Here is a 25,566-nt window from a genome sequence, read left to right as displayed (position 1 = left end):
AACTGGAAAATATTTAAAACGTAAATAATTCAAAGACATTGTTAAGACTAATCTGACCCCCCGGGGCGCCTGGGTGGCTCAGTCCTTAAGCGTCTGCCTTCGGCTCAGGGCGTGATTCCGGCGTTCTGGAATTGAGCCCCACATCAGGCTCTTCCGCTGGGAGCCTGCTTCTTCCTCTCCCACTCCCCCTGCTTGTGTTCCCTCTCTCGCGGCCTGTCTCTCTCTCTGTCAAATAAATAAATAAAATCTTAAAAAAAAAAAAGACTAATCTGACCCCGAAATGTCTTTTTTACATTACTGAGATTAAAGCCCTTTGTGTCATTGAGTGAAGCATCTGGAATATTGAATTTTAAACTACCTTGTATAATTAGCAGTTTGTCACTTATTTCAAATATGAAAAATAGCAGTGAAACCCATTGCTGTTTTAGAGTAATTCTAAGTGCTGAGTTTTCCTGTCACAAAGTTACATTAATTGCTAACAATAGCCATGCTTCTGGAGGCACATTTAAGAAGAAATAACCTGTGCAAGTGTATCTGTGTGTTTGTATATAAATTCCAGAGGCAAAAAGTGGCCTTCATAAGTAGTTTCTATTACCCTCCCCCTCCTAAGCTGTGGGCTTGGGGCCTATTAGAATTATGTAAGTCTCTAACTATGTGTCTTTTTCAATGATTGGTATAGAAAAATAGTAATACACATTTTCCAGTAATTTTCAAATTTAAGGATTACAGAGCATGTGGGTAATTAACTGCATGTTAAGTGTTTTGACTGATTTAAAAGAAACTATTCACAAATGGATAACGCATTTCAGAAGTAAGCCTACTGAGGCAAAAAAAGACCTCAATGTAGGAAAAATTTATGACTAAATGAAATATTTTAAAATAATTACATTTTTTCAGTGGTTATGATGTAGTCAAACCTACAAATTTACATAGTTTTAACACGTAAACATGCTTAATTGATGTGGCTACAAGTATGGTTATTTTAGATTTATTTATTTATTTGTTTATTTATTTGACAGAGATAGAGACAGCCAGAGAGAGAGGGAACACAAGCAGCGGGAGTGGGAGAGGAAGAAGCAGGCTCATAGCAGAGGAGTCCGATGTGGGGCTCGATCCCATAACGCCAGGATCACGCCCTGAGCCGAAGGCAGATACTTAACGACTGCGCCACCCAGGCGCCCCCCCAAGTATGGTGATTTTAAAACTTTGTCTTTTACTGGGAAGAATAATAAACAGTCTTCTGAGCACACTTTAGGTAGAAGTTAGAATTATTGTTAATTTACCAATTTGGAGGTATCTTACACTCTTAATTTTAGACATTTTTTTCTTTTATTCTGGAAATCGCCCTGCTTCCTTGTGCTTTTTGCTGTAAGATAGAATAGCTCTAGCATTCTGTAATTAAGCATCCCTCCCACTCCCAGAAGATAGAGATCTGTAGTATGTTAGTTTTGTTTTGTGAAGAGCTGACAAAGTGAGTTGTTTTTATTTTCATATTCAATTGTGTGAAGAGCTGACAAAGTGAGTTTTTTGCATTCAGTTGTTTTTATTTTCATATTCAGTTGTTAATTGAGAAAAAGAATATGCTTTATTTATGAAAATGTAATAGCTTTAAATTGAGAAAGCAAATTAAAACTGATTTAAAAATTTGCTCTGTTAAAACTTATTAATCAGTTGTCAGTGAATTGCCAATTAATAATTTACTTTTGGAATTTTATAGCATATTATATATATATATATATATATATATATATATATATATATATATATATATAGGTCATAAAAATTGAAGCAGTTTTATACTCTTCTCCCTAAATAAAAGATTAAAGAGTTTTTTTAGCCTTTTCAGGATTATCTAGGAAGAGATTCATGCTCTGTGATTAAAGAATAGTTTTCTCTAGTTTTCCATCTTTGGAAGTTTGTGCTTTGTTCCTGGTTTTGACTTTTTGTAATGGTTTTTTTTGCATGTTTGTAATTTTTAGGGTATTTTTGTTTTGCATGTTAGCTTCTACAGCTTAAGCATCTCTTAATGACGTGCACATGGTCAAGGGATATTCCAGGTTTAGAAAAAATATAGTTACTTTCTTTGAACCAAATATGTGTTGTACCACAGTTTGGTAAGTTTGAGGTCAGTCTGGGCAAATGTTTTTGAATTCATCGAAGAAGAACCTCTAATCATTAGAAATGAAAGTGTGATCAGTAAGAAAAGTCTTTACTCTTCATATTGTTGGGTATAGTAATTTTTTTCAGCGTTCAACTTGGGTAACTCATTTGCCATTTATGGACCTCTGTTTTTCTTATCTGTAAAAATTATAGATCAGTATTGAATAGAACTGTGATTTACTGAGTTGTGGTTGGCTAACTATTACATGTTTTTTTTGTTTTACTTATTTCCTTGGTGCTTTGTGTAGCTGAGAGAACAATATACAAAACATCGCTATTTGATAGTCACAGTTTCTTGCAAAAATATTAATTTTATTCTTTTACAACAGGTGACCAGAAATGGAGAGAAAAGTAAGCAGAATCTGTCTTGCTTCCGAACCTGACATAATTCATTTTCTACAAGTGGCTTGGGAGAAAACACTAGGATCTGGTTTTGTTATTACACTTACTGATGGTCAGTCAGCGTGGACCGGGACAGGTAATATTCACAGCAAATTTTTTAAAAGTAAAATTTCGGTAATGTGCTGTTCTTCAGTCCTCAGTGACACTTCAAATTAAGGTATTTCTTTAGTAGATTCTGGGTAAAATTAACATGATTGCTGTACTTGTTACTGCTGTCTAATTTACACATAGATTTATAATATTTAATGCCAGTTTCTATAATTAATAGAAGGATAGAGAAAGAAGCATGCGCCCCAGCAAATTCTGGTTACTAGTTGAGTCTTAGTACTTGGGGTTGGTCAGGGTTTTTAAATGATCTCTTTATACAAAACATAAATAGTACTTTATACATGTATTTTTTTTCAGGACCCCAGGGAAATATTGGGAGGCATAAGGAGGTGGGTTGGCTGGGCCAAGGGATTGTGTTAGCTTGGTGGAGTGCGGTACTGGTGATTTTCTTTTTATTTTATACACTTATATTGTTTGAATTATTTTCTAGTGAACAGGTATTACATTTGTAGCAAAAACAAAACGGTACTAGAGATTTTATAAACCAAGGTTCAAACCCTCATGTGGGATTTTGGCTATTATTTCATGAAATAGACTAAATTTTTTGCGTCTTCGGCAGTGATCTTTTAAAAAGTCTAATGGCCCTGAAATTATTTATGGAACATGGCAGGTATAAAGTGAAAATATATAGAATTATGTTTTGCTCATATAGTGAAGTTTCCATACTCTTCTAAAGTATTTTTTCAAAGATTTGAGAAACTATTTCTACAAAGATTTGAAAAACTATTTCTACAGTTATGCAACAGTCATTTCTAGAGTTATGTTATAAATAATGTTTTAGGCAAAATAATTCTCTCATGTGAATTTACATACCATTTATATATTCTATTAATTTAGAAATATTTCCCTAAAACTTGTTACTGTAATTATTATATCTTTTAAAATTACATGGTGAAGTTTTGTTTCTTTCTTGGATGTTACAAATGCTGTTACACAGTACAGTCAAACTGAATTTAAACTTGCAGGGTTTTTTAAAAAAACTCTTCTTTTATGACAGAGAGCAAGGAATGCTGATGTAAGTATTAATAAAGTAAAGTAATTTCAAGGAAAATGTTTGCAGTACCTATTATGGTATCTATTAAAGCTGTAAACTTCTGTGTAAGAGAAAACAGTTTTTGCTTGGTTGTTGCCATGTAGGAGTGGAAGAGAATTTTTCAGGTTAGCTCTGTGTATGCTAGTGTACCCAGGTGGCAATAGCTCTGTTTTGGAAGGGGGGGTGCACAGGGCTGAAGATAATGGCAGTAGGTTAATGCCAATTGTCTGGAGAGAAGAGCAGTTTCAACCGAACAGCCCAGGAGGCAGGTCCTAAGTGAAGTGGTTGCTCGTATGTAAGGAATACTGTTATTTATAACTTAGATGTTCCCAACTGACAAATGGCTTATTGTGTATAATGAATTATGATTAGACAGATGACCCTGAGATACTTTAAGAGCCTTAATTACCAAAGAAAATATTACATTCTAAGTTAGTAAACCTCATTCACCAAAGCAAAGAACAATAATATGTTGTTTAAATTTTTTTTTTTATCATTAAGGATTGGGAATAAAAGAATATACTGATTAACTCTTAAATCTTGATTTAACCAGAAATTTAAGCTGAATTTACATTTATGGAACAATTTGTGTATGTCATAAAAAATGTGCTGGCAGTGGTTCTTAATATTATTATTATCAATATTGTTTTCCTAGATTCGTTAGGAGCAAGGAATGCATCTGATTTGTCTGTCACTCATTTTTTATAAGTATCTAGACCAGTGCCTGGGACCTATATGCTCAACAGATATTCTTTGAAAGGATGCCTCAAATATATAAAACATCCTAGGAAAAAAGAAAGTGAACCATTTATTTTAGAATTAGAACTCCAGTGTCATATTTATTTCTTGTTGGCATTGGTCAGAAATATAGTATGCTTTGCCATTTGTTTTTTAGCTACTGAATAGTGTGAGAAAAATGTTATAGAAGACTTCCATATCCTTTGTTGTATTATTAAAATTTGGCTTGCTTACTAACCAGGCTTTCAAACAGCAAATTTTATAGTGTACCATATATGGTGGTTTTATTTTCAAAGATACTAAAGTTTTGAATTTCACAAATGCTTTATATATCTTTCATTATTCATTTCTATTTTCTTGTATAAATTTCAGGGACAAAATATCAAACCAAATAATATAACATTGTTTCCATGGTTAGTTGAGGCTTACTACATGAGTATGATTTGGTTTGGCACTTTATAGATAGACAATAACATGATTAAGAACATTGAAACAATTACATAATTGAAAAATGAAAATGGATTTCCTTCCTATACCTCATCCTGTTTTTTTGTACAACTTTTTGATTGCTGCAACCTTCAATTTGGATAATTTTTTTTCTCTTTTCATTTGAGTAAAATTAAAAGGATGTGGGGTTCCTTTTAATCTCCCACACACTAAATTCACTGATTTCTTTTCCATTAGTAATGTTTTATCTAATGAATGTTTTGAGGTCTAATTATCATGTGGTCTATCATCACTTCAACATTATAGAGAATTGTATCACAGAGTTAAGTCACAAAGTAGGTTAAGGATTGATGACTGTTATGTGACCTTTATAAGTTTTATCAGTCAGCAGTAAGAATCTTGTATCACCCATCTCTGGAGTAGTTCATTGAAAAGTATACTTTATCAATAAATTTATTATCAAGTAATTATATTCATTTATATTTGTTCTAAACATTGATATTTGGTGACCTATATGGAGATTATGTGACAGAGTTCAGGGGAAAAAGGATTTTTAATAAATGCAATAAAGGAGGTCCATGATGTGATACCAACAAGATCTCTAATGGGATGATAAGGCTGTCTTCAAAGCACCAACATGAACTTAGGCTATGCACAGTCTTCCGTTCATTATCCATAAAGACCCAAAAGAAAAAAATCTTCTTTCCTTACTTACATCTTCATCTACCCACAAATAGTGTTAAAATGATGCTTTCTTGGATCCTATGTGTCTGAGAATAATTCCTTGGTTTTGGTCATGTTGGCCTGCTCACTTTTTATGCTATTATTATGTGGTTCAGCTGTATCCTTGCTGAATTTTATTATTTCCATGGCTTTTTATTTCTGGTCACCAAAGTTTTTGGAGCAGTGAATGCTTACAGCTGTGCTTCTTCCAGATGTTCTTAGCACAAAATTCAAAACTGGTGACCAAGTTGTTTTTCTAGGACTGAAGTTCTAAATAGACAGTAAAAATTTCACATTTACTGTTAATGGAAATATTCTAGTAAATTTTTTTTCTTAATTTTTTTCTCACAGTTTTTAAAGGGGAAGTATAAACAGAAAAATTTTTTTCATGTTTTTTTTCTCTCTCAAAAATGAAATATTCCATAATAATAGAACAGCGTTCACAGATGGGGTAACGTAAGAGAATATCTAAGATGTCAGCACTTGAATTAGGCTGCATGAGGCTGGAATTTCTGTCTTAAACTTTTGTATCCTTGGTGCCTAGAATAGTACCTAGCACATAGTACGTGCTGAGTAAGCATTGTTTTAAATAAGTGAATCGAACCAATAAATTCTATAAAATATTTTCAGATATGTATCTTTTCGTTTTAATGTCATATAGAATGCTTTTCAAGGGATGTTTTTTCAATAGGCATACTTTCTTGTGTGTTTTCATTCATTCTTTCTTTTTTTTAAAAGATTTTATTTATTTATTTGAGAGAGAGCATGAGTAGCAAGGAGAGGGAGAAACAGACTCCCCACTAAGCAGGGAGCCAAACTCAGGGCTTGATCCCAGATCCCCAGAATCATGACCTGAGCCAAAGGCAGATGCTTAACCCACTGAACCAACCCAGGCGCCCTCTTTTGTGTTTTCTGTAGTTGGATTAAACATGGTTCTACAGATTTATTTCCTATTTCTCTGTGAAATATTTTCTCTTCTTAGGTATTTATAACTCTTCAAAATTACCCAACACAAAATACAAAATTATTCCTTAACTAGGAAGCATTAGTTTTCTTATTTTTGTTTTTGTTTGTTTCTTTTCTTTTCTTTTTTTTTTAGAAGGGCTAATAGGGTAACTGAAAGATAATAGATTTGATAAATAGATTTGATAGTGGTGAGCATCTTAAATATGCATCTGCTTCAGAGACAGAGAAAATATATGAAAGGATTTTAGAAGCTGTAAAATCACATAAAGAACATAAAAGTTTTTCTTCTTACCTCTTTTTGACATCTGTGTTGAGATTCATATTACTATCAGAAATGACCAAAATTGAATAATGAAAAATATATGGATATGTTTCAAAATTCTCTTCCTCTTTGCCTGTCATGGTGCTTCCAGGCATACTTGACAGCACACAGACCAAAGGTATGAAAATCTGTGTTATATTTTTAGGGATTCTTTAGTCAAGCTTTCATTGATTTCTGTAGTATGTCCTACTAATGTGTTTTTTTAATGCCATGGAAGGAAATAGTTTTTCCAGTGTCCCATATTTGCCTCACCACAAAACCAACCAACCAAGAGACCATAAGTATGAATCCAAGTTTGACCACTTAATCTACTCCATGACCGTAGACCGTTTACTTGATCTGAGCATCAATTTTATCATTTGAAACATCTTTGAGTATTATAAGGAATAAAATAGATAAATGTAACCTTTACACATAAAAGTATAGAACCACATGAGACTTTCATCATTGTACTAGCCTGAATTGACACAGGAAACCACCCAACCACATGCACACATTCCAAACAAATGTTAGATTAAGTCTTGTAATTTTAAAAGCAAACAGACCCATTGCAGCTTTTGAATGTAAGAAAGGGAACTCCCCAGGTGCCATCTGTGAAAAGGTATCTGAAAACCAAAGTGGTTAATGGGAACTAAAGCTTAACTCTAGGTTCATGGAACTATATATCTGAGCTAGATATATGTCTAAATGACTGTGTAGTACCTAAGTGGGTTGGAATGTTGAGACGGCAGGCCTCTTAAGGAACTGGAACTGAGCCCTCAGTGTAAAGAAAGGAAACTGAAAGGTATCTTGTTAATGAAATCATCTTAAAAAAAGTCAAAACAAGGGGCGCCTGGGTGGCACAGCGGTTAAGCGTCTGCCTTCGGCTCAGGGTGTGATCCCAGCGTTATGGGATCGGGCCCCACATCGGGCTCCTCCGCTGTGAGCCTGCTTCTTCCTCTCCCACTCCCCCTGCTTGTGTTCCCTCTCTCGCTGGCTGTCTCTATCTCTGTCAAATAAATTAAAAAAATCTTTAAAAAAAAAAAAAAGTCAAAACAAAAACAAAAGACTGCTCTCTGGTTTGAAGATGCAGCATAAAATCAAACTAGACACTAAGCTATGAGTGGATAAAAGTCTGGACAAAAATCAGAACCCTAAGTCTGTGTTATGTATGGATGAGGGATGAGGGATTTAAGGTTGAACTCTTTGCTTCAAGTGTAAAAACCAAGTTAAGAAATTAACTTTCAAAACTGGTCCAGAGCTGTTGAAACCTGTTGCGACTCCCAGAAAGGTAAACTAGCAACCTTGATTCAAAGCCAGCTGTATTGCCCAGAGCAGATGATACTCTGGCTAGAGGAGAGCCTTATTCAAACACTGCAAAGCATGAAAGAGAAAAAACAGAATGAGAATGTGTCAGCGGTAGAAATGGAATTAATACTCCAGGAACCATGCATAAAGACTGATCTGAAAGAGATCTTATATATGTTTAAAGCCTTCAAATATTTAAAGGAAGGGTGTGGCAAGAACAGGATATTATGAAAAAGAAAGAGTATCTATCTAGAATTGAGAATATAATTGTTGAAGTAAAAATCTCTGTAGATGAGTAAAGCATCAGCTTTCAGTATACCTAGATGAGAGAACTGGAAGTCAGATCTGTAATATAATGTGTGTCAAACAGGCGACACTCAATAAATATTAATTCCCTTCTCTTTTGTTCCTCATCACCTACCTTCATCCTCCTTCTTTATTTTTTGGCACATAATGAGATGAGAAGAATGAACTCCATTTTTACTTTAATTCGACTCAGCACATGTGAATGAGAAGTAGACTATAGACTATTTAATCTCTTTAATAAATTGAGGCAAGGAAGAAAGACGTTTTAAAATACTGAACTTATTAATCATTATAAGAAATAATTTATCTGGCTTTGACCTAGGAGCACGTATATAAGATGGTAGTTTTTCTAGTAATTTACAATGCATGTGTTTCATCCGAGGGCAGAGAAAAATGATGCAAGGAGTCTAATGTTTTTCAGATGAGATTTGAGACTAAATTAATGTGTTTCTCAAAAATTGCTAGTTCAGTTAAAAGGTATAATTTGACTTAAAAATGTGTGGTATAGGGATTGGTTTTACCTTTTGTTTAAATTTCTGTTACATAAGTGATAAATTAGTAGCAACAGGTAAATAAATATACACTCATGTTTAGAAATTTATTTTTCATTTCAAAATTTTTTATTAATGTTTCCCATAGTTTCTGAGTCAGAGATTTCCCAAGAAGCTGATGACATGGCATTGGAAAAAGAGAAATATGTTGATGAACTGAGAAAAGCATTGATATCAGGAGGAGGACCAGCTGATGCATACAAATTTGATTTTTCCAGAGAGTCTTGTAATTTCTCCTTTGAGAAAAACTTGAAAGATGTTTCAGTAAGTAACATGGTCCATAATAATGTAAGTGGTAAAATGTCAGGGCACTTATTGAGGAATTATCTAAATAACTAGCTTATTATTCCCAGACTATCTGGGAAATAGAAGTGTTAAAAGTACTAGGTTTTCAAGTTGGAAGAATGCTTCTTCATTCAACGTTACAGTCATTAAATGCTTCATACTAATTAATTGTGAAAAGTAATTATTAGAAAATGTATTTAGTTTTTAATGCTTTAAAAATAAGTATTATAGAGGTAATTACATGAATGAGCAGTTCTGCCAAGTGGGGTCAGAAACTTCAGGCCATGAGACAGGGTTTATTTTAATAAGTTTTGGGAAATACTGATTTTAAGAAAGAAGATAATATATTTACCATTGAGTACTTAATAATTATAACTCATTCTCTACTTTATTAGAATGTATTCAGAATTACAGAATGAGATAGTTAAGTGTAGTAAGACATATCATTAGGCATTAAGGTATTTTATTTATATATCAGACCTAGAAATACTAAAATAGAAATAACATTCAACTCAGGTTTTTACAGACAAGGATATCTGCTACTTGTCCTGTTCAGTTCTGATACCAATTCAGATCAAGGTGGGTGGTTTATGTATCAAAAATATTTATCAAAATGTACTGTTTGTATATTTTAACCAAGTTTATGGGATAATTAGAGATTGAATTATTTGTTTTTGCCAGTGGTTTATATTCTGATATGAGGTCTTTAGTAGAGGAAAGGGAGGGAAATCTTTAGCACATTAAGGTTAGAGACAGTCATTGACAATTTGTGCTGGAACTAAATTGAGTTTAAAAAATTCCTTGAAAATGACTCTTTAATTCAGAATGATTAAAGGGATTTCACCAATTAGAGAAACATGTAAAGCAACAGATGGAATCATTATTTTGAAATGTATGTTAACCTATAGAGAATAATACAGAGAGACTGGTTTCAGTAATTATTTCTGTTTAGAGGATACATACTTTTTCCACTTACCTGCCAATTTATGTAAGTTTCAATATGCCAAGGTCCTTAAAATGATAATTTAGAACGGGTTAAGAAAGGTTTGAACTGGCTGCTGAAATTTGGTTATTTATCACAAAGCGTTCTTTCCTATGGCCGAAGCACAATCAGATGATGTTATGTACTCTAAAACTGCTGAGTGTTTCTTTTAATATTTCGAAGCAGATCATTGTCAAATTGGGAGTTACACCATTTCCCATTCAATAAGCATTTGTATGTAATGACTGACAGGGGGTTTGCTGCCTCGGGGTTGGATGAGTACTTACCATGTTTGGCAGTACATCTGATTTTGCTGCTTTTGTGAAGAAAGAACTTCAAGTATTCATGACCTACGTCTTTTACAATTGGCTTGGCATGAATCAGCATTGAAAACTGACAATTATCCGAAAAGATACTTGCTTACCACCCCGAACATAACTTTATTGAGTCAGAATCACGAACTACTCGCTACCTGTTCAACAGGCTTTCTCAAGAAGGAAACAGAATAAGAGATCCCCAGTAATGCAGAAGTGCATTGGTTCCTTCAAGGATATGTCTTAAAGCACTACACTGCAGTTTAGATAGCTCCCTCCTTGTTTATCATCTATTACATTTGCTTGTGAGAGAAAGAAATGCTATTCTCAGGACAGTTGGACGAGTTCATTCATGACGTGACTTACTTGAGGGGTATTTTTGGATATTTGAATGAAAGAAAACTTTCACTTTGTGGTGCTGTAGTCAGTCTTATGGGTGCAGATGAAAATCACAAGTTCATTTGGCCAAACTGCTGTGGGAGTCTTCCAGTGCCTCAGGATGTGCTTCTGCAGATTGAATTTCAGAGTGACAATATCTTGCAAATTCATCTGCTGGCAAAAATATGCAGACAATTGGAAACATGGCAGAATGCTTTTAAGGCTTATAGTGCTTTGGATGACCTAAAAATTTAAAAGGAATTTGTAATCTTTTCCTTGATGACACAGACATCTGATTGTTGCCAAAAATGACCTCTTGTACTTAGAAAAAAAGGGAAGAATGAACATAGATTCAGTTCAGAAAGTTGTAGTGAATTCTGTTGTTTGTTGACATGAGGTTACTCGGCCATGGCAAAGAATTTTCTATGAGTCCTATGTACATTTACTACCAGATTCATACCTCTCAGAATCATGGTTTTTAGGCATTTGTTGCCATCATTTCAAGAAGTTTTATGTTTTTAATTCTGCATTGGAGATCACTGTATAATTTGAACATTTCGAGTATTCAGGTCATATAAGACTTACTTGGAATTTATATAAAGTTAATAGAGGCATCCAGCTGGCCGAACATGTGATTCTTGATCTTGGGTTGTGAGTTCAAGCCCCACGTTGGGCGTAGAACTTACTTAAAAAAAAAAAAAAATTTTTTTTAAAGGAATTAACTACTGATTTTTGTACTCAAAAAGACCTGGGTTTTTAGAAATACGACCTTATGTTTTATTAGAGTGTCTATCCAAAGCAATGAAATACTTAATGCATAAGGTATATGTTACACATTTTTTGGAGGGAGCATGTACATAATTTTCATGAGATTGCTTTTGAGCTCATAACACCCAACAATTCATTTATACTCTAATTAGTTTTTCTTTATAGACAACATAGGTTTTTTTTTTTTTATTGTAGCTTAATTCTCATTGGAATAAGGAATGACCAGCAAGACATTAACTCTTTTTTTTCATATGGGGCAAACCTCTGGGACCCTTCCTGCCCCATCACCAGTGCTCTCATTATTCTAGATGAAAACATACTCTGGTGCAAGCATTTAGAATTCATTATGTCTCTGCTGTAAGTAGCGCCATTCAGGAGATTATTCATACATTTTGTGTCACTACTTTTTCTCTGCCATTCACAACTCATACTGATTTTGCAGTGTATTCTTTGTCATGCAAACAATACATTCTAATAATGTTTTCCTTTTTTGCTTTTATAACTTGATCTGTTTCTTCAGAAAAAAAATTATTTATGAGCCAAAAAAAAAACACTTAATAATTTTTGGAAAAGCATAACCTTGGGCTCATTATTTGCTTGCTCATACCTCTGTTTTCTCATCTCTCGAGTTTTAAAGTGATTTCTTGGGTTCATTCCAGGTCATTTAACATACTAGTCTTATATTTCTAAAAGTAGCCCAAATGAAGGAAATCTATGAGTTTTGAAGAAAAATAAACATGATACACACACACATAAACACACACCTACACACACACACACGAGAATTGGCTACAGGCCTCTGTTAGAATTAAAGTCTATTTTCATAAATAAATAAAATCTTAAAAAAAAATAAAGTCTATTTTCATTTCCTTTTCCTTTGTCTCCCTTGCCCCTTCCATGAGAAACTGGGATACAGTTTAGGCTGAATATTTGACAACTTAAGTACGACAGAGGCCAATTTTTCTGATTTAAAAATCCAAATAGGCAGTCTTGGGTTAGTATGATGGTTTTATGATGTTGGAGGCCCAGGCTTCCCTAATCATGTTGCTTTGCCATTTTTAACAGGCAGTTTTTATCTCACGATCCAAGAAGACTGCTCTAGCTTTAGCTTCACCGTATGTTCACCTTTTGGGCAAGAGGACTGAGTTAAGGAGAAGATAAAGAGCATGCACATTTTCTTTAAGGGCATCACCTAAAATTGCATACATTACTTTTGCTTACATCCCATTGTCCAGCATTAAGTCACAAAGCTTCACCTAGCTGCAGGGGAATCTTAAGCTGTATCCTGTGCCCAGAAACATCCATTACTGTGTAAAAGGGGAAGGAGAGATACTGAAGGACAACTAGCAATCTCTGCATGATAACATTTAAGAGAGATTGAAACGTCATTTAGAAGGGTTCACTTTTATTGTTACAGGGGTGTTTCTGTAGTATTTTCCTTACAAATAATTGTTTTGTCATATTTTAGTTCCAAAAATGTTGCAAGACAGTTATTATATGTTGAAAGACAATTATCATATGGTTTCTCTCATCTATGGAACATAAGAACTAGGAAGATCGGTAGGAGAAGAAAGGGATAAAGAAAGGGGGGTAATCAGAAGGGGGAATGAAGCATGAGAGACTATGGACTCTGAGAAACAAACTGAGGGCTTCAGAGGGGAGGGGGGTGGGGGAATGGGATAGGCTGATGATGGGTAGTAAGGAGGGCACGTAATCAATGGTGCACGGGGTGTTATACGCAACTACTGAATCATCGAACTTTGCATCAAAAACCAGGGGTGTACTGTATGGTGACTAACATAATATAATAAAAAAATATTATAAAAAATAAAAAAAATGTTGCAATATATAGTGAGGAACAGGCTAGTTTGTATCTTGCTATATATTGTAACTTTTTAAGTAAAAAAATGCATTCCAAGTTCAAACAACTTCCCTACAGTAATTTAATTTTCATTCTCAGATATATAAAAATGAGGTCAAATAAGTTAGCCAAAAGCAGCCAAAGTTGTTTGTAAAAACACTAGTCCAAAATCCTTTATTATTACCATGTGTCCCTGTGGTTTGGGGACTTTGAATTCAAATGGGTATTTCCAGATGAAGTATCAGAATTTGAGCATTTATTATGATACTTTGCGAAAGACTTTGTCAAAAATAGCAATGGCTTTCAGGTTTGTGGGAGTATGGGTTGCAAATGTGTTGTTTGAATGCCTGAAAAAAAATAGTATTTTTATTTCTGTAATAGAAATATTTGTATACATCTGCCATTTTTATATAATTTCCTGACCTCTTTGGAATGTGGGAACTAAATCAGTAATGTAAGTGGTACAGAAATCCTGCTCAAAGTATATACTCTCTAGTTAAGCCATAGAAAAGACATTAGAATTTTTACTTTAAGAAAATTATTAATTTTTAGCTATACTATTTAATCTTTGAGAACTTTTGCTTTTGCTTGCTTCATATTGCTCAGCTTTGATTTAAAATGTTTTCTTCTTTTAAAAGAACATTTCAAAGTGATTATATTTTAGTTTTTTCAGTTACTCCATGATAGTGCAGGAAAGAAAGACAGAAGTAGAAAATAACATGTAAAAACCATGCTCTAGAAGGACTTTTGAGTGTTAATAATACGAGTATTTGCTTCTTACTTTTCAGTTAATCTCCTTTAACATGTACTTTCACTTCACCCTGTGGACCTAGCATTGTCACTATTTATATGTGAGGAACAGAGGCTGAAGGCCTAAGCAAGTTCTTAAGGAAAGCAGAGGTGGTAAGTTAGATAGGATAGAATCTAGGCCACTGTCCTAAAAATCCAAAACAATTTTTTTTTAATTTGTTGAGGTGTAATGTGTAATGTACATGTGATAAAATGTATCCTGTGTTAAATACAGTTTTCATTACTCCAGAGAATCCCTTCATGCCTCTTTTCAGTCAGTCTTACTGCCTTTCCTCCCCCAACGCTGCCCACCCTCCAAAGCCCCAGGCAACCACTGAACTGTTCTCTGTCACTATAGATTAGCTTTGCCTGTTTTAGAATTTCATATAAATGGAACCATACAGTATGTACTCTCACGTGTAACTTTATATAGTATAATATTTTTGAGCTTCATCAAAATGTGTTATGTATCAGCAATTCATTTTTTTTGATTGCTGAGTAGTGTTCCATGGTACAAATATACCACATTCACATTCTGGTGGATAGATGGATGGTTGCCAGTTCTGGTTTCCTATGAGTAAAGCTCTGTCCCAACCCCAAACTGTTTTGAATACTTAGGTTTATAATAAATTTTGAAATCAGGTAGTATAAGTCCTTCAACTTTGTTCTTTTTCAAAGTTGTTTTGGATTTTTTGTATACTTCAGATTTTCTTGTGAGATTTATAATCAATTCATCATATCTACCATTAACTTTTTTGAAGTCTTGATTTGGAATGCTTTGAATCGACAGACTTGACATCTTAACAATATTGAGTCTTCTGTCTTATGAACAAGATCTGTCTCTCCATTTATTTAGTCAGTGGTCTCAACCAGGGGAGATTTTGCTCTACCAGGGACATTTGGCAATATCTGGAGACATTTTTGATTTTTACAGTTAGCAGCTGTGACTGGCATCCTTAGAGATGCTGCTAGACACCCTGCAGTGCACAGGAACAGGCTTTCTACAACAAAGAAGTCTCTGACCCAAAACATCATTAGTACCAAAGTTGGGAAATACTGATTTAATATTCCTTAATCACTCAGCAGCTGTTTAGAGTTTTCGAAGTGTAGGTTTTGTAAATCTTTTATCAGTTTATCATTCTGAAATGGAAGCTTAGGTCATTGATTTGAGACCTTTCTTTTTATTAATATAGGCATTTTAGGATCCAACTTTTCTTCCAAGTGCTGCTTTAACAGCATTTCACAAATTTTGGTATCTCATGTTTTGTTTTGTTTTGTTTTGTTTTATTTAGTTTAACAAAGTACTTTCTAATTTCCCTTTTGATTTCATTTTTCACTTATGTATTATTTGGAAGTTTGTAATTTAGTTCTAATTTTTTCCAGATATTTTTCTGTTACTGGTTTTTAATTTAGGTCCTTGTTGTTAGAAAATTTTATATGACTTGAAACCTTCTGAGTTTATTTGGGTTTGTAGTAAGGCCCTGAATATGGTCTTTCTTGTTCATTGGTCTGATTGTACTTGAAAGAAAGATTCTGCTGTTGTTAGGTGGATTGTTCTTTAAATGTCAGATCAAGTTGGTTAATCTTTTTTTTTTTTTTTTTTTTAAGATTTTATTTATTTATTTGACAGAGATAGAGACAGCCAGCGAGAGAGGGAACACAAGCAGGGGGAGTGGGAGAGGAACAAGCAGGCTCATAGCAGAGTAGCCTGATGTGGGGCTCGATCCCATAACGCCGGGATCACGCCCTGAGCCGAGGGCAGACGCTTAACCGCTGTGCCACCCAGGCGCCCCCAAGTTGGTTAATCTTGTTCAAGTTTTCTGTATTCTTGCTTCTTTTCTTTTCCTGTTAGATTTTATTTATTTATTTATTTTAGAAAGAGAGTGGGATGAGGGCAGGGGGCGGGCGGGAGGAGCAAAGTAGAAGGGAGAGGAGGAGGAAAGAATCTCAAGCAGACTTCACACTGAGCATGGAGCTGAAGGTGGGGCTAGATCTAACAACCCTGAGATCATGAGCCGAGCTAAAACCAAGAGTTGGATGCTTAAACCAAGTAAGCCACCCAGGTGCCCCAACTTATTTCCTATTTATCTCTTCTACCAATGACTGAGAGTGTGTTCAAATCTACAGCTGCAATTATGGATTTGTTTACTTCTTGAAGTACTATCAAGTTGCCCTTTATGTGTTTTAAATTTTTGTTATAAGATGCGAAGCATTAAGGTTTGTCATGTCCTCTTGGTGATTTGACCCCTTTATCACTTGAAGTGACCTTCACACTCTTAATATTTTTTGATCTGAAATCTACTTTATATATTAGCAATCCTATTCTTTTTTTTTAATTTTTTATTATGTTATATTAGTCACCATACAATACATCCTTAGTTTTTGATATAGTGTTCCATGATTCATTGTTTGCGTGTAACACCCAGTGCACCATGCAATACATGCCCTCCTTAATACCATCACCAGCCTATCCCAGTCCCCCACCCCCTCCCCTCTGAAGCCCTCAGTTTGTGTCCCAGAGTCCATAGAATCCTACTCTTTTTTAATTTATTTTTTGATAGGAGTTAGCATGGTCTTTTTCCTTCCTTTTGCTTTTGACTGTTTTTGTCTTTATTTAAATTGGGTTTCTTTTAAGAAACATACAAATGGATTTTGCTTTTTTAAATTCAGCTTGTCCAATTTCTGTCTTTGATTGGCTTATTTAGCTAATTTTTATGCTATTTTAGTTCGTGCTCTAGGGTTTATAGCATACATCTTTACCTTATCACGATCTACCTTAAAGTGATACTGCTTCACAGATAGTTTAAGAATCTTACAACAACAACAACAAAAAGAATCTTACAACAATATACCTGCATTTCACCTCTCCTAGGTGTTATGCTACTGTGGTCATTCATTTTACTTACATATATATGTATAAACTCTATAACGTTTTGTTATTATTTTTATTTTTAGCTTTTAACCTTTAAAGGTTAACTTTTAAAAATCATTTTGAAATAATTTTAAACTTAACAAAAAGTTTCAAAAATAATACAGAGTTTCAGGGTACCCTTTACCATGCTTTCCCAATGATATCAATCATAACCATAGTACATTAGGAAAAGCAAGAAATTGACATTGGTATAATATTATTGACTAAAAAATAGACCTTATACAGATTTTACCAGTTTTTACAAGCACTGTGTTTTGTTTTGTTTTTGTTGTTGTGTTGTGTTTTGTTTCGTTTTTGTGTGCTTATGGTTAAACATTTTGATATATGAATTTTTTTATATGAATGGATTCATGTAATCACCACCACAATCATCATACAGAACTGTTCCATTATCACAAAGAAACCCCTTCATTCCCTCATGCTATACCTTTATGGTCATACCCTCTCTCCAGTGTAACTCCCAGCAGCTGCTTGTCTGTTCTTCATCATTGTGGTTTTGTCATTTCAAGAATGTTGTATTAATGGAATCGTACAGTATGTAACTTTTATAGATTGACTTCCTTTTCCATGGAGCATAATGCCCTTGAGATAGATCTGAGTTGTTTGCATGTATCACTAATTCATTTTTATTTATTGCTTAGTAGTCTGTTGTATGGCTGATGCTTTGTTTATCCATTTACAGACTCAAGAACATTTGGGTTGTTTCCACTTTTTGGTTGTTCCAAAGCTTCTTTGAACGTACATATAGAACCTTCTGTGTGAGCATAAGGTTTCATTTCTCTGGTGCAAAGGTTGGCCAACTATAGCCTGTAGATTGGCCACGCATTTTGGTAAATATATAAGCGTTTCCATTTGTTTATATATTGTCTGAATATATATTTATATATTGCTTTTCGTGTTACAATGGGAGAGTTGAATAGTTGCAGTAGAGATCTTTTGGTGTGTAATGGCTAAAATATTTACTTTTGATCCTTTTAGAAGGAGTTTGCTGATCCCTGCTCTAGGATAAATATTTAGGATTGTGAGTGCTGGGTTGTATGGTAGTATATGATTAATTTTATTTAGAAACCGCTAAACTGGGATGCCTGGGTGTCCCACGCTCAGTCATTTAAGCGTTCGTCTTCAGCTCAGGTCATGATCCCAAAGTCCTGGGATCGAGTCCTGCAGCAGCAGGGAGGGAGCCTGCTTCTCCCTCTGCCTGCCATTTCCCTTGCTTGTGCATGCTTTCTCTCTCTCTCTCTCTCTGACAAATAAATTTAAAAAATCTTAAAGAAGAAACTGCTAAATTTTTGCAAAATGGTTATACTGTTTTACATTTCCACCTGAAACATAATGGAAGTTCCACATTCTTACCAGCTCTTGGTATTGTCAATATTTTTTATGTAAGCCATTCTGATAGGCATGCTGTATCTTCTTGTGGCTTTAATTTGTATTTCCCTAACAGATAAAGATGTTGAATATCTTTTCGTGTCCTTATTTGCCATCTATATATCCCCCTTGGTGAAGTGTCTGTTCAAATCTTTCACTCTTTTTTTTTTCCTCAAAGATTTTATTTATTTATTTGTCAGAGAGAAAGCGCACAAGCTGGGGGAGCGGCAGGCAGAGGGAGAAGCAGGCTCATTGCTGAGGAGGGAGCCTGATGTGGGACTCGATCCCAGGACCCTGGGATTATGACCTGAGCCAAAGGCAGGTGCTTAACCGACTGAGCCAACCAGGCATCCTATTTCACTCATTTTTTTAGTTGGATTATATTTCTTTGTCAGACATGCGACTTGCAAATATCTTCTTCTAGTCTGTTGCTGATCTGTTCATTTTGATAGGTTCTTTTGTATAGCAAAAATTTTTATTTTTAGTGAAGTCCAATTTGTGGACTTTTTCTCTTTTATGGATTATGCTTTTGGTGTCATGTCTAAGAATTCTTCACCTAACTCTGGCCAGAAGATTTTCTCTGATCTTTTCTTTAAAACATTTCATAGTTTTATGTTTTATATTTAATTTAGGTCTGTGCTCCATTTTGAGTTAATTTTTGTATAGGGTGTGAGGTTTAGGTTGAGGTTAATTTTCTTGGGTATGAATGTCCACTTGACGTAACACCATTAGTTGCAAAGACTCCTTTCTTCATTGAATTGCTTTTGCACTTTTATTAAGTCATTGGCTATACCTGTGTGGATCTGTTTCTGAACTCTGTATCCTCTTTCATGGATCTGTGTCTATCCCTCCACCAGCACCACATTGTCTCAATTACTGTAGCTGCATTGTAAGCCTTTAAATTGAGGGTGTGATTCCTCCCTCTGTATTCTTTTTTTTTTCAGTATTGTTTTAGGTCATTTCGTTATTTTGCCTTTCCAAATACATTTTTAAAATCAGCTTTACTCTATTTACAAAAAATCCCAATTGATTCTTGCAGTCCATGAACACAGTATGTGATAACTTTCATGAGCATTTTTAGTTATTTGCCCACAGATTCACTACATGTTCTCCCAGATTTATTTCTAGGTGTTTCATTTTTTTTGGAGCAATTAGAAGTGGTATTGTTTTTTAATTTGAGTTTCCAGTGGTTCATTAGTAGTGTGTAAAAATATAGCTTATTTTTTATCTTGATCTTATATCCTCCAACCTTGCTTGATTGCCATATTTGTTCTAGGTTCTAACAGAAATCCTTACCTTATTTCTCATTTTAGAGAGAAAGCACCAACCTTTCACTCTTAGATATGATGTTAGTTGTAATTTATTTTGCTTTTTGCCTCCCATAGGTTATGGAAGTATTCTTCTATTTCTAGTTTACTGATTGGTTTTATTGTGGCTAGGTATTGGATTGTCTTAAATGGTTTTTCTGTATCAGTTGATGTAGTCCTATGAGTTTCCTTTTTTCTTTCTTTCTTTCTTTCTTTCTTTCTTTCTTTCTTTCTTTCTTTTTTACTTTTCTTTTTTAGACTATTAATGTGGTGGATTATGAAGATTTAGCTTTTGCTTTGTATTCCTATAATACATCTCACTTGGTTGTGGTATATGTCTTTGGTAGTAGGGAGTGCCCTTTGATTAGTATAGGGTGAGAATGGATGATAAATTTCTTTCTTTCTTTCTTTTTTTTTTTTTTTAAGATTTTATTTATTTATTTGACAGAGATAGAGACAGCCAGCGAGAGAGGGAACACAAGCAGGGGGAGTGGGAGAGGAAGAAGCAGGCTCACAGCAGAGGAGCCCGATGTGGGGCTCGATCCCATAACGCCGGGATCACGCCCTGAGCCGAAGGCAGACGCTCAACCGCTGTGCCACCCAAGCGCCCTGGATGATAAGTTTCTGCTCACGATTTCCATGGCCACAGTATCAAGTTGGAAGAGGAAGGGACTTTACTTTGTTAGTTAGGTAGAAGTTAGAGTGAAGATGGTGAACTAGGTTCTACCTACAATTTCCTTTCTCTAGTACTAGATGGGGATAAGGATGTGGATAAGCATAGCTTCTCCTGGGTTCTTTGCCTGGATCAGAAGGGGCAGGGAAGGGTTCTAGGCAAAAGGCTTTTGTCCTTCATGGCTACCCTTTCCTGCTTCCATTGGCCAGATAGAGGTGGCTTTTCTTTTTGTATGTGTATTTGCATTCATTGGTGTTTTCTTATTGCAGGCCTATCTGATATCCAGACTGGATACATAGAAGGCAACAAAACGAAACCAATCAGGGAACTCTCTGACAAATCTTTCCTCACATTCCAAGGTCCCCACTAAATCTTTCTTTTTTTAATCTTAGAGAATCTTTTCATAGTTGCCATAAGTATCTTTTCAGGGTTCTTAGTTGAAATTAGTGAAAGTAATGGGATATAATGAATTGCCTCCATCTTGTCTAGAATCAGAATTCTGAGTTAATTTTTTAAAGTATTTAAGTGACTCTAAGAAGAAGGTTTTTATATTTACCCACAAAGTTCCATCTTCCAAACCAATTTATTCCTCTGTGTAGATTCAGATTTCCCTATAATATTTACCTTCCGTCAGAAGGACTTTAATATTTCTTTTTGTGCAGGTTTGATTATGATCATTCTATCAGATCTGTATTTCACCCTTCTTTTTAAAAGATATTTTTACTGGGTATAAAATTCTAAGTTGATCCTTTTTTCCCTTTCAGTACCTAAAAATATAATTTCCTACTTAAGCAATGTGCCTTGCTTCTCCAGCTGCTTCTAAGATTTTTCTCTTTATCATTGCCCTTAAGCAGTGTGATTATGATGTGCCTTGGTGAGTTTTCTTTTTTTATTGAGCCTCTTTGATCTGTTAACTTGTATTTTTAGTCAATTTGGCAAAATTTTAACCATTATTCAAATAGTTTTTCTGTTTCTCTTCCTCCTTGTTTGGAGACTACAAGTACATGTGTATTATGTTGCTTGAATTTGTTCTATAGCTCACTAATCCTCTTTGCTTTCCCCCCTTTTTTTCTGTTTTCTATTTTGAATATTTTTCATTGTTCTGTCTTCATATTCACTGCTTGTTTCTTCTGCTATGTCTCATGCATCATTAATTCCATTTAGCACATGTTTCATCAGACATTGTGATTTTCATCAAAATTTCATTTGTATTTTTTAAATGTCTTTCATAACTCCTAGCATTTTTCAATCTTTTACATTGTTCAATATGTGGAATAGGATTATAATAACTTTTAAGGACCTTGTTTGCTAATTCTGCAATCTATTCTTTTTGGGTAGGTTTTGATAGATTTTTCTGCTCATTATATATCAATTTCCCTTTTTGTTGCATTCCTAGTAATCTTTGGTTGGAGTGCCAAACTTTGTGAATCTCATTTTGTGATGTATAATTTTGTATTTCTGTAAACTCGTGCTTTGGGACATAGGTAAGTTACTTGGAAACTATGTAATCCTTAGGGTCTTGGTTTTAAAGCTTTGTTAGAGGACCAGAACATTTATTTTATGTCTAATTTTACACCACTCTTGAGGTAAAATACTTCTGAGAGCCTTACCCAATCCCCATTATTTCTACACAGGGTAGTAAAATGAAGGATTCTCTGATTGTGTATGGCTTTTTAGCTTTGTCTGTCAATTACAGTATCTTATTGTTAGTTTCTTAAATTAGATTGCATGTCGTGATAATCTATCTCTTAGATTTGTTGCTTATCTTGTTCTTGCAGAAACTTAAAAAATTTGAGACAATTTTCCCCCTCTAGTTAAGATGACATAGTCTTTTAGTTATCGTTGCTTCATTCCGTGTACCTACGACATTAACATTCAGGTAAGAGAATCATTAGGGCACCTGAGTCAAAGTTGTGATCATCTTCATTATTTAGTTACTTTTTTTGATTCTCATGACTTTCTAGCTTTAAAAAGTAAGCCATATAGTCATTAAGTTATCAACCCTTAAAATTAAATTTATGAAGGATTGAGGTGATTATAGGCCATGAGAGTCTTACTTCAGAATTTTAAATTTTCAAAATATTTTTAGGTCACCTACATTCTTAATACTGTTTTAAATTATTGCATAGAAAAAATTTTAAATTAGTCATACTTCGACAAATTGATTTTGTGAAGCTATAAAGATCTGTAGTCCACTTTATAAATTATATTATGTTTAGTTATTTGTTTTCTTCAACAGGCATTACTTTTTGTTATGAAATCCGGTCAAGAATCAGATTTTCATTAATTATTATTGTCCTGAAGTAATAAGTAAATAACCAATTAAGAAAATCAATAGAAGCTGAAACATCTAAAATCAGATGGTGATAATGATGGCATATACTTTTCTGTTAACAGGAAAAATTGTGGAAAATAATTGCTAATTAAATTGATATTAAAACTCAATTATTCTTTAAATGGATGCAGAATAGAAATATTCACTGTTGATAAGTAAATCACAACTAATATTATAATTAGACCACTTACAGTGTTTCAGTGGGTAAGTTTGGAAGAGATGCAATGTAGGATATCTGTGTACCTTCTCGAAAAAGTACTGAGTTTAGGAATTTCATAGAGGGAGAAATACTGTTCAAACGATGTTAAAACTGTTGCATGTTTTTGAATGCCTATACTTTTGTACTTTAAAATATTACTGCTGAAACAGTTCATAGCCATAAGAATCCTATTGCACATCTGTAACCCATTCTGGACATTTTATTGTCCAACTGCGTAGTAGTGATAAACACTTAGCCCAACTACCTAATTTGAATCTCAGCCCTTTACTTTCTAGGTATGACTGTGGGCAGCTTATTGAATTGTTTGTCCTCATTTCTATTTTATAATTTGTAGATAATACTAATACATAACCATAGGGTGGTTGTAGGGATTTAATAAATTAGTATGTGGGTATGTGTGGGGGTACATTTTTTTAGGACAGTCTTAGTTATAAAAGGCACTTTGTAAGTGTTATTAATTATTTACGTAAGTGTCTCTTCCATTATACAATAAATTCCTTGAGGTCAATGACCATGTCTTAACTGAACTTGAAATTCTAGCAGATCCAGATGTTTTGGGGATGGCCTTCTGTTGAGAGGAAATGTAGCATGGTGGAAATAACTTAAGATCTTGGTTTGAGTCTTGAATCTATTTCTAATTATATGGGTTTCAGCAAATCATTTATGTTTATTTTATGATGAAAAAATCGAGTTCAAATAGGCTAATAATGCTAACTCACAGGGTTTATGGTTGTGGGTACTCAGATTGATGTGTGTGCAAATGTTTTGTAAACTGTGTATTGGTATACCATGTGGCCTGTCTCAGGAGGCCATTGAGTTGATGTTTGCATTCAGAAGGGCCTCAAGCATATACTTGTGATGTTATCTGTAAATGAATTTATACACGTGGTCATAGTAGACTTTTTTCATACCAGTTTAAAATTGTATGATACAAGCCATACTGCTTGAAGTACTTTAGGAATAGCATCAATTTAAATATGTCAGTACAATTTTTATAACCTTGTTTTGACTTTTAATATATCTGGAGACTAAAAAATTGGACATAGCTTGGATCTCCCTTGACCTCAGAGAAGCCTTGTTAAACAGATGTTTGTCATTGTTATGCTGTATACTCTATAAGATGTAAGTTTACTGGTGGCCCCAGAGCTTCTGTTTTCTTTGTTGAATTTATGGCGTAGTACATAACATTAATTAAAATTGGCCACATAGTAAATAAGTTTTATTCAAAACTAGAAGCATCCACACAAAAGAATTTTTTAAAAAATATATCATTGTAATAATTGCTTTATTTGTACAACTCCTAGAGAGAATATGATATTTCTAGCTACAGATGGTCCAAAACCAGTCCAATAGTAGGGATATGCCCATAGGGACTTAGGACCATAATTGTGGGTTATGATAATATTTTACTGATTTGTTATGGTTCTTGGTCATTTATATTTTTTGACAGCTTTCTTTTTTAACACTTTAATTTTAAATGTAAGAAAAGTGGCAAAAATACTAAAGAGAATTCTTGCATACCTTTTACCTTACATCCCTAGTATTCACATTTTACATAACCATGATAAAATTATTAAAATTAAGAAATTAAGAAATTAATATTGACATAGTAATCTATAGCTGTTATTTGAATTTCACCATTTTTTCCCCACTGTCTTAGTTTGCTTTGGCTTCCATAACAAAATGCCATAGACTAGGTGGCTTAAACAGTTAGGAATTTATTTCTTATAGTTCTAGAGGTTGGGAAGTCTAGGATCAAGGTACCAGCGGATTCCATTTTTTGGCGAGGGCCTGCTTCCTGGTTAGCTGACACCTTGCTCCTATGCTCCTGTGGTGGAGACAGAGCCAGCTCCTGTGTCTTGTTTTAAGGAAACCAATCCCATCGTGAGGATCCTTTCCTTGTGAACTCAATTTGTAAACCAAATGACCTCTTAAAGGCTCCACCTCTAAATACACTCACATTGTTGGGGGATCGGGCTTCAATGAATTCTGCACAGGGAAGACAGAAACATTCTGTCCATAGCACCCACTGAAGTCCTTTTTCTGGTCTAGAATACAATTGAGTGTGTTATATTGCATAAAATGGTCTCACTAATCTTTTACAGTCTCTAAAATTTCTTCGGTCTTTGTCTTTCATAACTTTGACACTTCTGAAGAGTACTGGCCAGTTATTTTGTAGAATGTCCCAGTTTGTGTTTTTCTGATGTTTTCTCATTGTTAGGTTGAGTTTATGGATTTTTGACAAGAATACCATAGAAGTGATGATGTACCCTTCTCAATGCAACTTATTGGGAGGTATATGATATCTATA

The 25,566-nt window shown here is 34.2% G+C and overlaps 1 protein-coding gene across 7 annotated transcripts in view; it reads left to right on the top strand.

Moving 5' to 3' along the window:
• XRCC4 (X-ray repair cross complementing 4) overlaps positions 1-25,566 on the top strand; it is a 270,649-nt gene that overhangs the window by 9,422 nt on the left and 235,661 nt on the right. For 6 of the 7 annotated variants that reach the window (XM_087862012.1, XM_087862010.1, XM_087862011.1 and 3 more), the window contains 2 exons: positions 2,490-2,638; positions 9,132-9,307. In XM_087862012.1, coding sequence (XP_087718138.1) covers positions 2,500-2,638; positions 9,132-9,307 — 315 coding nt within the window. In that variant the 5' untranslated portion in view covers positions 2,490-2,499. The remainder of the gene's footprint in view (positions 1-2,489; positions 2,639-9,131; positions 9,308-25,566) is intronic. The other variant, XM_045796337.2, reaches the window with a different exon arrangement.

Source organism: Ursus americanus, chromosome 5 (assembly GCF_024610735.1).
Source record: "Ursus americanus isolate L20-20 chromosome 5, mUrsAme1.1.p, whole genome shotgun sequence".
NCBI lineage: Eukaryota > Metazoa > Chordata > Mammalia > Carnivora > Ursidae > Ursus > Ursus americanus.
Note: the sequence above shows the minus strand (reverse complement) of the source record. Positions and strands in the feature narration are given on the sequence as shown.